A 13,382-nucleotide genomic window follows, 5' to 3' on the forward strand; every position below is an offset into this window, starting at 1 on the left:
ATATGCTACTATTATTTTCCAGCATTTATTTAGGAACGCTGATGCTGAATCAGAGCTTTAGTAATAAAAGTATTAAATATAAATATATATAAATATAAATGCTGCAGAACTTCAATTACAATAATTTTGAGTCTATGTTTTAAAAATAGTAATTTTCACCTGCAAAACATTTATTTTTTTCTGTAAATGGCATTTCTATGATCTTATATTGAATCAGTTTTCTAATGCTCTTGTAAATAAGTTATTCTTGAATATGGTCACATTTTAGATGTCGTTTATTTTTACTATACCCATTCAGTAACTATCATAATAATTTTGGTTAATTCGGTTCAAGTAGGAATTGGAACTAGCATCTTTTGTCTTTCTATGCTAAGGATAAAGGAAGGAAATTCTCTGTTGAGCTTGAAAATTAAATTACAGGTCTTTGTTTTCTATACTGAATTTAAACCTTTTACATTCCTCAGTGTTAAAAATAATACAGTAAGTGTAGTGGAACCAAACTTTGCAGACTTTGCTCTTTAGGAGAGCAAATTATTTCAGGATGAAAGACCCCAATAAAAATTAGGTGGATACTACCTATTTTTAAGCTAGCCCAGTAACATAGTTCTGTTTGATAAGTAATTGATTAGGTCAGACTATTAATCCATTTAATCTGGCATGTACATTGTGAGTGATAAAAGGAATCCAACTGTGAATTTGAGTGTATTAAATAATCTTCAGGAAGTTCCACAAAAAACATTTGAATGCCTTAAAACTTGCAATAATGCATGTTTGTTCCAAACACATTTGCTTTGCCTAGGTTTTACCCATCAGGTTGAAGAAATGCTAATCTTGTTCCATTCAGCATCTGGGTTTTTGCAATATATTTTCCTTCTCCTAGGGGTTAATTAGCCTTCTTTCAAAATGTGGCCTATTTAGCTGTAGATTCGCATGATTCAGCCAGAGCTGGCTGTACAAAGCAGAACCGTTAACAGGCGGGTGTGTCCAACTGCTTAATTAGCCAGAATAAAAAGGTCCTTTGTCAAACAAGCATCTGTTGCTCATGACACACCTGACAGCCACATTAGGCGAGGATGACTAGACTGAAATTGTACATGTCTCTCCTGTAAGAATATACAACTCATTTACATATGGGCTGCGTCATTGACAAACTGCAGGGGTTTATTTAGCTTATCAAAATGGATTAATGTGATGGTATTTGTGACTGATAAACAAATATCACTTGAAAGAAGGCTGTGAAGGAACTAAACTAACCAAATTACTCCCAAACATAAACAAAACACCAGAAACCACTGCTGGATGAATGGGAACACCTCAAATGTACTCATAAGCTATTATGCTGGGAGTAAAACAAAACCTAAAATGGAGCATGCTAGGACACTGCTCTCATGTGATGATCCTTACTTTGCAGAAATGTTGGAAGCCTACCAGAATACTATGACTGTGTCAGTGGGCTTAAATGATCTGTTTAGCAAAATTTGGCGGGAGGGTTATACTCCTCAAACATGCTTTAACATTCTAATTAATCTGCTGTTTTTATCAGGTCTTCAGAATTAATCACTAAAAATGCCTCTGGAAAAATACGTATTAGTTGGGTTTTATGGTCTCAGTTGAAAGAGAAGAAATACTTCCTAACTTTGGTGTCAGAGAGAGGGGATGTCTTTCTGTTGTTGTTGGAAGTGTAAATCATGTAATAATGACTGAGAACCCCAAAGATTGCTGTCTAGACCAACAGTCTCTAGCTTTTCTTTGGAAGCCCTATCATCATGATATTGCAAAGCAGTCTATGTACTGGTTGACATCACGCACTTTAGAGTTAGACATCAAGTGAATTCAGGCTTTTTCTCTTACTAGTTGTGTGGCTTTTGGCAAGTTATTTAATCCATTTGTGCCTCAGTTTCTTTATTTGTTAAATGGGGATAACACCTCCATCAGGGGGTTCTTCTGAAGATTGAACTAGAAAATGTATTTAAAGCACTTAGTGTAGTGCCTGGCACCAGGAAAAAACTATTACATGAGAGGCCAAATTATGATCTTTTCAGTTAATCTGTGGAAGGGATATGATTGATACCCTCTAATGTCACAAAGCTTGGCAAAGAGAGCCTCTCTGTCAAGGCTGAAGATAGTAAAATCAGAGGAAAATGAAACTGTCTATGAAGGAAAATGGAGACACAAAAGAGAGGCTAAGTTTTTATCAACTGGCATGACCCTATAATCCAAGAGCCAAGTAGATCAGACCTATGAGCAGTAATTTGGCAATAAACAGAACATATACTAGGACTTGGTTGATACTTGATGTGATACTTGGTTGTGCAGGACTAGGCTTTATGTAACAGTTTGGATGTGGTTTATAGGTACAGCTGGAGGCTCGATGGAAAGTTCTCCGTGACTCTCTAGCTTCATGTTTTACAACCATTATTTTTTACCTATCTTATTTCCCCTACTCTATTCTATGAGATTCCTCGTATTAAATAGTTGACAACTTTTTCCTTTTTTCCTGTCTCATTCTAAAAATTCATCAGTTTGCCTTTCTTACTTCTCTTTGTGCAGTGTCTGTATGGCCTTCAGTAAATGATGTAACATCTCTGGGCCTCAGTTAACTCATCTTTAAAATAAGGAAAATCATAGTTTTAATCTAGTGATACATCTAGTGATAAAATCACTAGTTTTAATCTAGTGATACATTTCTAGCAGTAAAATGGTCTAAACTTGGGTATTACTTTTCTGTGTAAAATTAATATAAATGTCATCAATATTGTTTCAAACCCAAAAAGCAATTTTCTTTTTTTTTTTTTTTTGAGACGGAGTCTCGCTCTGTCATCCAGGCTGGAGTGCAGTGGCATGATCTTGGCTCACCGCAACCTCTGCCTCCCAGGTTCAAGTGACTCTCCTGCTGCAGCCTCCTGAGTAGCTGGGATTACAGGCATGTGCCACCATGCCTGGCTAATTTTTGTATTTTAGTAGAGACGGGGTTTCATCATGTTGTTCAGCCTGGTCTCAAACTCCTGACCTCGAGATCTGCCCCCCTTGGCCTCCCAAAGTGCTGGGAATACAAGCGTGAGCCACTGCCCCCAGCCCCCTCAAAAAGCAATTTTCTACTTTCAATCTTTATTTGTAGAAATAGATTTCTGATTACCCTCAAAAGAGTCACAAACTCAAATGCCTATAGAGGCCAGTCAATTGAAAAGAGTATAGCCATTTAAATAATTTGCCTATAGAACACATAATATTTGCTCACCTCTTTAAAATTTTCAGATGTTTCAAGAAATTCTGGAAATTTGTTTCTTTTTTGTTTTTTGTTTTGAGACGGAGTTTTGGTCTTGTCGCCCAGGCTGGAGTGCAATGGCGAGATCTCAGCTCACTGCAACCTCTGCCTCCCAGGTTCAAGGGATTCTCCTGTCTCAGCCTCTGTAGTAGCTGGGATTACAGGCGGCCACCACCATGCCCAGCTAATTTTTTTTTTTTTTTTTTTTTTTTAAGCAGAGACGGGGTTTCACCATATTGGCCAGGGTGGTCTTGAACTCCTGACCTCAGGTGATTCACCCACCTTGGCCTCCCAAAGTGTTGGGATTATAGGCATGAACCACTGTGCCTGGCCTGGAAATTTGTTTTTTAGTGCAAAGTTTTCTGATTTTTAAGTGTTAGCAATTAAGAATTTTGTAATCACTCTGAGTCAAACAAAACCCGAGTGGGGAGTCGAATGTAGTCCATAGAAGGCCAATTTCCAAATCTATGCCTTTTATCTTCTGATATGCTCTCCCAGGTGGCTTATTGGGAGTTGTTAAGAATTACTTTAAAGGTAGTTTTAATTTTTAAAGAGAACTTTTTTCTTTACATTCTTGCATGTGTTTGATCTAAAACAGTTGATGTCAAAGTGTGGGTCATATACCAAAAAAAGTATGTAGAGTAGTCTGTAATACAATGTATGTGGAAACAAGTTAGACTCTGGAACATTCCCATCCAGCTCTGGGGGAAATAGGAGGCAGATTTAGTGCAAGTGACATCATTGTAAGAAACTCATCTACTCTTAATTGAACAGCTTAAAGGAGAAGCTGTAACTGGCAACGCTGTCTTCCTCATCTGTACACTAAACTGACAGAGGCCACCAGCCATCTTGGAGTTGACAAGAGAGGCTGAAAAAGACCTCACAGAAGATGATATCTAATGTCTGGTTCATTCCTTATTCTTTGCAGAAAAGCATTGCCTCACTCTTACTAATAGTTCCTCTGCTGTAGCACAAATGGCATATAAATATGTAATAAATCAAAGGACCCTGGCTTTTGCTTTCTTTTTTAGGGATTTTTTTTTTGTTTCCCGTCTGTGGTAGAAGAAAGAGGAAGAGGCACAGACTGGGTTCTTAATTTGTGTATTCTCTCCCCAAATTTTGAGAACTATTGGTCCTCTAGTAATACTCATTAGGCAAGAATTTTGTGTAGTAAAAAAGTGTCATTCTCAAACATTTTTGGTCATTTCTGTGGTCTTAATGCTGGTTCAAAGGTGTGTGTGTGTGTGTGTGTGTGTTTGGAGATCAGTACTACATTTAAATAAACCACAGTTTGTGAGATTTCACATAAAAATCTGGACTTTCAGTTTCTTTTGGAAAATGGAAGGAAGTTTCCCACATACTCACAATATGCTGGAGCTGAGCATTAGCTAACCTATCTAGGAGTATTAGCCACTGAATTTATCACTTTCCATTTATTTTGTAAACCCCTAGCCACTTTTGCTCTCTGTGCCTGAGGTTCCTCATTTGTAAATGCAGATTATAGTCATACCAACTGCATTGAGTTGTTACATGGATTAATTTTTAAATTAATAAATATATCAAGGACTTAAAAGAATTCTTAGCATATGTTAAACAATCAATGCTAGTTGTTACTGCTATACCTTTTGTATGTACAAGGTTTATTGTGCTGCTTTAGGGGTTTGACTAACAAAAGAATGAGAAAATAATCACCTAAAAAGATGCCAATGTCAAAGTGTAGAAAGAAAATTAAGCACAGATTCAAAGTGAAAAAGCCCAGTCCCAAGTCTACTCCTGTCACCTTGAACAAGGCTCTTAATCTCTCTGGGTTTTAGTTTCCTCGTTTACAAAAGTAAAGAATAGATGCATTGTCTTCAGAGGTCTGTTTCTGAAATTGAATATGATTGAAGGTTTTGGGGGAAAATTAGAAGAAGTCATGCTGTGACAAAAGATGCCAAGAGGGGTTAATTTTCTCCTTGAAAAACTGAATACTCTTTCAAAAATTTCTTAGTTAAAAATTAATGTTCACTATATTTTATATAGATTTAAACTACGATGCAGTGCTTTTCTTATGCTACCAATTACACACTGTTTCTCTTGCTCCATTCCCCCAGGAAGGAAAATTAGAAATCTGGTCTTTGCTCAATAGCAAGGAAATTCATATTTATTTTATTGAATGCATAAGTAGTAAAAGGGGATGTGAAGGCCAGGAAGCCGGAGAAAGCATACTTGTTAGAGTAAACAATGCAAAATTTACTCCTATGTTGGCAGGTCAGGCAAAACTGAGAAAAGTGGCATGTTTAATTGTGAATGAGAGAAAGTACATGTCTTTGTTTACAAATCTCATTTACATGATAGTAGTCTCCCCCATCTTTCAACTGTATTAAATGTTATGGATTTGGGGCTATCTTTGTATAAGACTATAATCGAATTTTGATTTTAGTACCATATTATACCATACACAAAATTAGTTAACTTGATTCTTTGGCTAAGTTTAGGGCATATCAGTTGGCTTTTGGATATACATTAATTGTTTTAGATCACCAAATAGTAAATTTTAAAGTTGGAAAGGACCTTAGAAATGATTTACTCTATTTATGCAGCCAAAAGACACATGAAAAAATGCTCATCATCACTGGCCATCAGAGAAATGCAAATCAAAACCACAATGAGATACCATCTCACACCAGTTAGAATGGCAATCATTAAAAAGTCAGGAAACAACAGGTGCTGGAGAGGATGTGGAGAAATAGGAACACTTTTACACTGTTGGTGGGACTGTAAACTAGTTCAACCATCGTGGAAGTCAGTGTGGCGATTCTTCAGGGATGTAGAACTGGAAATACCATTTGACCGAGCCATCCCATTACTGGGTATATACCCAAAGGTTTATAAGTCATGCTGCTATAAAGACACATGCACACATATGTTTATTGAGGCACTATTCACAACAGCAAAGACTCAGAACCAAGCCAAATGTCCATCGATGATAGACTGGATTAAGAAAATGTGGCACATATACACCATGGAATACTATGCAGCCATAAAAAATGATGAGTTCCTGTCCTTTGTAGGGACATGGATGAAGCTGGAAACCATCATTCTCAGCAAACTATCGCAAGGACAAAAAACCAAACACCGCATGTTCTTACTCATAGGTGGGAATTGAACAATGAGAACACGTGGACACAGGAAGGGGAACATCACACACCACGGCCTGTTGTGGGGTGGGGGGAGAGGGGAGAGATAGCATTAGGAGATACACCTAATGTTAAATGATGAGTTAATGGGTGCAGCACACCAACATGGCACATGTATACGTATGTAACTAACCTGCACGTTGTGCACATGTACCCTAAAACAAAGTATAAAAAAAAAATTAATGATTTACTCTAAATTATATTCTGGTGACATCCTGACAGCCTATAAAAGTGTCAAGAAAGTAGAATTCATGACATTTATATCCAGGCAGCGTTTGTGTTCTGAGAATTAAGAACATTTTGACATAATTTTGGATGATAGTTTATAAAGGGATTTAAACAATTTATAAAAAATGAGATAGAAGGTAGCTTTCAATGAAATTTAACCTAGATAGTCTCAGGATAAGAGGTACTAATGGGAATTTTTTTAAAGAATGTGGATTAGTAATTATTTATAAAGTGGTCAGAATGACTATACACATGCATGGACTGTCATTGTAGTATGTTGGGATAAGAGGTATGAGAGTTGAAAGTTAGTTTCAGTATAGGATTTTAAGAACAATTGTAAGGAAGCTAGTCATGCAGGAGTAACATTTTAACCTTTAATTTCATTTTAATCTATTTCAGAGACCATCATGCAGACATCAGAGACTGGGTCGGACACAGGCTCGACAGTGACCTTACAAACATCTGTGGCTAGTCAAGCAGCAGTGCCTACGCAGGTGGTACAGCAAGTACCAGTACAACAACAGGTAAGGAGCTGCTGCTCTTAGAAAAGATGCTGTTACTTTCATTATGTTGGCTGTCCAAAATACCTGTATCCAAAAATTATTTGGACTTTACTGTCTTGCTATGATAGGCATACTTCAGTTTTTAGGTTCATTCAGCAAATGTTTCTTGAGCATTTCTTGGATGTGCCAGGTTCTTTCTGTGCTAGGCTGTAGGGATACAAAAATGAATACTCAAGTTATAATCTGTATTCTCAAACAGCCTGTCTTGACTCCTAAAGCTAGTTATTTTTTCTGACATGACCACCCAAAGTTTTCTCCTTCTCTTCTTCTCTCCTCATTGTTTATCACAACTTTCTATTTCTTTCATATTGAAATGTCAGCAATATTATACTTTATTTAGTTGGCTCACAGTAGTACTTAATAGGATGCATGTACCTTCCAGGCAGGTATTTTGCCTTTGTGGTATTTTAGAAAGTGCCTTTGCATTAGGTGGTTGATAAATACTGTTGAATGAAAATAGAATAATCTTAAAGGTCTGGAGATCTGACTCAAGCTATTTAAAAAATTGGGAGCGAATTCATCATCAGATATTTACTACAGGTCTTATTCATATGCAGGGCAGTTGGCTTGTTTTGGAAAGATACTGACAAAGTAATGCTGTTTATGTATGTGGACTGTGAACACACTGGCCTGTGATTTCTTCTAAAGAGTAGTGAGAACATAAGTGAGAAAGATCATATGTCATATAACATTATCTTGAGATTCAAGATTTACCTATAATTTCTTAGTATTAAAGAGACTCTTTAGCAAACGTTGCTCTTACAATTATAAATAAGTGGTTAGGGAGAAGGATATAGATGGGTTATACATGATGAAGGACGTTTTTATAATTAATAGACGCAAGGTTATATTCTTTACAGGATATAGAATTGGGTTGGGCAGGGGGTGTGCTGGAATCGTATAGAAGTCATTGGCTTTTAGGATAAGTAAAGACATCTGAAATAATCGTCTTGTGTTTTTTTTGTTTTGTTTTGTTTTGTTTTTTGAGACGGGAGTCTCGCTGTCTCCCAGGCTGGAGTGCAGTGGCATCATCTCAGCTCACCACAAGCTCTGCCTCCCGGGTTCATACCGTTCTCCTGCCTCAGCCTCCAGAATAGCTGGGACTACAGGCGCCTGCCAGCACGCCTGGCTAATTTTTTGTATTTTCAGTAGAGACGGGGTTTCACCATGTTAGCCAGGATGGTCTCGATCTCCTGACCTCGTGATCCGCCCACCTCGACCTCCCAAAGTGCTGGGATTACAGGCATGAGCCACTGTGCCTGGCCATTTTGTGTTTATTTTTTAAACATTTAAAAAAAAATCTTAGCATACTCTGCCATATACACATATACATCTTTCCCATCCCTCAAGCTCCCAGTTTATTAGATTGAACTATATATAGTTTTGTTCTACAAAAAGTGTTACATGTTTCAATCTATTGCTTATGTTCCTTTTATTTCTTTTAAGCATATTCTCTCTTTTTTAAAATTATAGATCCAGAGGATACATATGCAGGTTTACTTTATGGCTAAATTACGTAATGGTAGGGTTTGGGCTTCTCGGGTACCCATTACCCAAATAGTGAACATTGTACCCAGTAGGTAATTTTTCAATACTTATCCCCTTCCCACCCTCTCTCCTTTTAGAGTCCCCAGTATCTCTTACTGTCATCTTTATGTTCATGTGTACCCATTGTTTAGCACCCACTTTATTGGTTATGTTTTTATCTTTTTATATATTTTTTAACCATTAAAAATGAGTCTTCAAAATGGTGATTTAAAAGGCTCTGCTATTATTAATGCCATCACCAATTTTAAGACTCCGAACCTTATTGAGAAAGGGATAGCTTATGTCATGTCATCCGAAGAGCAAGTAAAGAACAATCCAGACATTGTTACAACTAACTTTAAAAAGATAACAGTTATCTTTTTAAAGGCAATGTTGAACATTTAGCTCACTCTGGTTTTCATCTCTGTAGAAGAATGGTTTTGACAGAGTGCCTATCACTAACAAGAGTGTTGGAAATAGTGTTCCTATCTCTGGAAGGTGCCTTCTGTAAACATGAAAAAAAAGTTTTCTTTTTATTGAATTTACATATAATCAAATATTTACACCAGGTCTTAATAGGGTATATAATAGTATAAAGACTCAAAAAACTTAGCAAGTTCTGTTATTTTAAAAAAATGACCTTTAACCTCCCCCATTCTCCCACAAACCACTCCTCATAGGCGACTACATTGACCTCTTTAAACCTGTTATTCTGATATTTACCTCCATTTATTTAAATACAGTATACTTATTTTACTGCATCTTGATTTTTTAGTTTTAAACATTTTAAACATTATCTTAGCACGCCCTTTTTTTGGTCCCTAACACAACACACACACACCCTGACCCACCCACCCACCCACCCACCCACCGTTCCTGTCCCTTATGTTCTTGACAGATTGAACCCTATGTGTTTTTTTATGTACAAAAACAATAATTTCATATGTCTCAACCTACAAGTTATATTTTAATTTTAGTAAATGACTATTCAGTGCTTATATTACCATGATATATAAATGCTTTTCAAATCCAGCCTTGTAGTAAGCAGTGATTACCTTCCTTTCCTGTAAAACTCATTTATTTTTCTTAGATTTAATGATTGTGTTTCTTCTAGTTTTCAGGATTGCCATGGGCAAGCCAAACACCAGTCCGATTTCTGATCTTTTTTATGTGGTTTATGTGATTTTTTTTTTCTCTGAAACTTTGTAGAATATTTGAAATTCCAGTTTTATGAACTTTATGATGATGTGCATTAATGCAGACCTATTTTCAAATACTGTGCTAGAACCTTGATGGGCCATTTCAGTCTGGACATTCATGCTTTTTCATTTCTGGGAAACTTTATTCAGTTTTTTCGTTTGTGATTACCTCCCCCTCTGTTTTCTTGTTTTTTTTCACTTTCCGGACTTTTTGTGTTCTATTTTCAATTTCATTGTTCAGGCCTTCTATTATTTTTAATTTCTATCACATTTTTTTAATTTTCAGGAACTTTTAAAAAATTCCTGTGTGTTCCTTTTCATAATATCATGTTTTAATTCATGGTTTTCTTTTTCCTTTCTGAAGATATTAATTTTTTTTAACTTGTTGAAATTTTTTTTCTCTTTACATAGTCTGTTTCTTTTAAGGTACTCTGTTCTGTTTTGTTTTGTTTTTTACTATGTCTTTGTCTTTCATGTTAAAAGCTTTTCTCTGATGTCTGACAATCTATGGGTGTTTATCCATATTTTAAAATGTGGTTATAAGACGCTGATTTGAATGCATGAGTGAGTCTTGTTGACTTCAAAATGGGGTCATCTGACTGACGAGGCTTTTTAATTAAGAACCCTCTGATGTTCAGTATCTTTGTTTGCCCTCTTTGGCTGGTCAATTTTTTTAAGAGGACTTGTCCAACTTCCTGCCTAGTGGGGGAATGCTTGGCTGCCTGGGAGCTGAGTTGGGGAAAGAGTTGGGTATTTATTGCACGAATTTAATTAATCTTTCTCTTTTTTCATGTGGTGTTACCCGTGCTTGGTATTCCTCAATGAAGAGATTAAGCCAAAGAACAAACCTCCAAACATTTTACTAAAGTTAGGGAAACCCAGTTACCTTACTGCATAGGGGTTGGTAGAGGGAGCCTGATTGCTTCTTAAATAGAATCACATTTTATATTAAATACATATATTAAAAACAAAAAATTGGATTGCTGTCAGAAGTGGAAAATCAGTATCACTAGCCATAAATAGAAAATTATACATACACACCCTCACCACCCCCAACACTTCATTCTTGACCTCATAAAAAATAATCTTGTGTACACCTGGACCACACTTTGGAAAAAACATTGTACTGTGCCATATGGCTCACCCCCAACAGGCATATTTTTCATTTCCTCAAGTTAGCTTTTTCTTTTGGGACATTCAAGGCAGGTGATACCTTATACTTCTTTATACCAAGCAAAGAAGGTGAGAACACTCATTTGCTTTTTGTCAACAAAGTGTTTTATTTCACGCAGTTTTTTGTTGTGATATTTGCCTGGAGACCCTTGTTATGTTGTCCTCCCAGACTTATTTAGAAGCATGTTTTTCTTCTTTGTCATTATTTTTCTTTTTTTTTTTCTTAAGTAGAATAGTGTCATGTTTGAAGCTCCCCAGTATATTCCAGTGGTGTCCCTGTGGATGTAAATTGTCTATAACTGATAAGATTCGTGCTATAATTCCTATTCCTCTGACATGCCTATAATGTTTGAATTGTTAATGTGCTGCTGTTATCTTGGGTTTGCAAACTATAGTAAAATGCCTTTAAAAGTTTCCAGCTTTTGTTACTGACCTATAATGGATATAGAAATCATGATATTGATGTCAAAGGTAGTTACTTCTATTGATTCAACTTTTCATTGTAACTTTGCTTTGTTGATTTTGACATAAAGAGAAAGTTTATAGCTAATGTTTTAAAATTTTGAGACATTCAATATTATTTATAGGTTGGTGCAAAAGTAATTGTGGTTTTCGCCATTAATTTAATTTTTGCACCAACCTAATATACTGGAATGATGAGTGTATTAGTCCATTTTCATGCTAGTAATAAAGACATACATGAGACTGGGTAATTTATACAGGAAAAAGCATTTAAGGGACTTACAGTTCATGTGGCTGGGGAGGCCTCATAATCATGGCAGAAGGCAAGGAGGAACAAGTCACGTCTTACACAGATGGCAGCAGGTAAAGAGAGAGAGCTTGTGCAGGGAAACTCCCATTTTTAAAACCATCAGATCTCATAAGAATTACTGACTCTCACGAGACAAGCACAGAAAAGACCTGCCCTCATGAGTCAATTGCCTCCCACCGGGTTCCTCCCACAACAGTGTGGGAATTGTGGGAATTACAATTCAAGATGAGGCTTGGGTGGGGACATAGCAGTTCCCCACAAGTTTGCTCCAGTTCCCAACAAGTTTCTCATCTCCATCTGAGACCACTTCAGCCTGGATTTCATAGTCCGTATCATTATCAGCATTTTGGTCAAAGCCATTGAACAAGTCTCTAGGGAGTTCTAAACTTTCTCACATTTTTCTGACTTCTTCTGAGTTCTCCAAACTGTTCCAACCTCTGCCTGTTATCCAGTTCACTTCTACATTTTTGGGTATCTTTTACACTTCTACATTTTGGGGTATCTTTTCAACAGTGCCCCACTTTACTGTTACCAATTTACTGTATCACTCCAACATGATTCAGTCACCTACCACAGGGTTGCTCCCAAGACATGTGGGAATTGTGGGAGTTATAATTCAAGATGAAATTTGGGTGGGGATGCAGACAAACCATATCAATGAGAAACCAGAAAATTTCAGGATTCCAGTATTATACACTTCTTCTGTTTCTTCAAAGCCATAAGGCTTCTAATTTCACCGTGAAGTAAGTACCGAATAAAACAATTCTAAAATTGTTTTTATGATTTTTTGTTTATTTTATATGACCTCAAGTATCCATTTGTCACACTTTCTTAGACGATATGGTTCAGGGATAGAGAATTCTGAACAAAGAATAGCAAGATCTTACTATGTACAGGGCGAATATTACTTACCTGAAATGCCTGGGAACAGAAGTACTTTTGCTTTGGAACTTTTTTCAGATTGTGGTATATTTGCATATACATAATGAGAGATCTTGGGGGTGGGACCCAGCATTAAACATGAAATATATGTTTTTTTATATATACCTTATACACACAGCCTGAAGGTGAGTTTATACAATATTTTAAGTAATTTTGTGCAGCCTATTACTTTTGGTTGGGTGTGGAATTTTCTTCTTGTGGTGTCATACTGGCACTCAAAAAGTTTAGAATTTTGGAGCATTTCAGCATTTGGATTTTCAGATTAGGGATACTCAATCTGAAATGCTATATGAAATTTCCTATCTTTTCATTATCTCACAAAACATCATAGAGTCTTATTTCCAAATATAGACATTGTTGCCCAATTCAATAAAATTGATAAAAATATCTAAGTATCTTGATTAGAAACTCAAATTTTGATATTACCCATCCCATCATCTTTATAAAGACTTTTTGGACCAATGGGTCTCTATAGAATATGACCAGAAATGGATTGCTCCTTCTCCTCATCCTTCATCCTTGAATGATTTGGTA

General features: G+C 36.3%; 1 protein-coding gene across 10 annotated transcripts in view; it reads left to right on the forward strand.

Moving 5' to 3' along the window:
- Positions 1-13,382, forward strand: part of RFX3 (regulatory factor X3) — a 321,175-nt gene that overhangs the window by 125,107 nt on the left and 182,686 nt on the right. For all 10 annotated transcript variants that reach the window (XM_063649555.1, XM_063649556.1, XM_063649557.1 and 7 more), the window contains one exon: positions 7,072-7,196. In XM_063649555.1, the coding sequence (XP_063505625.1) occupies positions 7,072-7,196 (125 nt within the window). The remainder of the gene's footprint in view (positions 1-7,071; positions 7,197-13,382) is intronic.

Source organism: Pongo pygmaeus, chromosome 13 (assembly GCF_028885625.2).
Source record: "Pongo pygmaeus isolate AG05252 chromosome 13, NHGRI_mPonPyg2-v2.0_pri, whole genome shotgun sequence".
Taxonomy (NCBI): domain Eukaryota; kingdom Metazoa; phylum Chordata; class Mammalia; order Primates; family Hominidae; genus Pongo; species Pongo pygmaeus.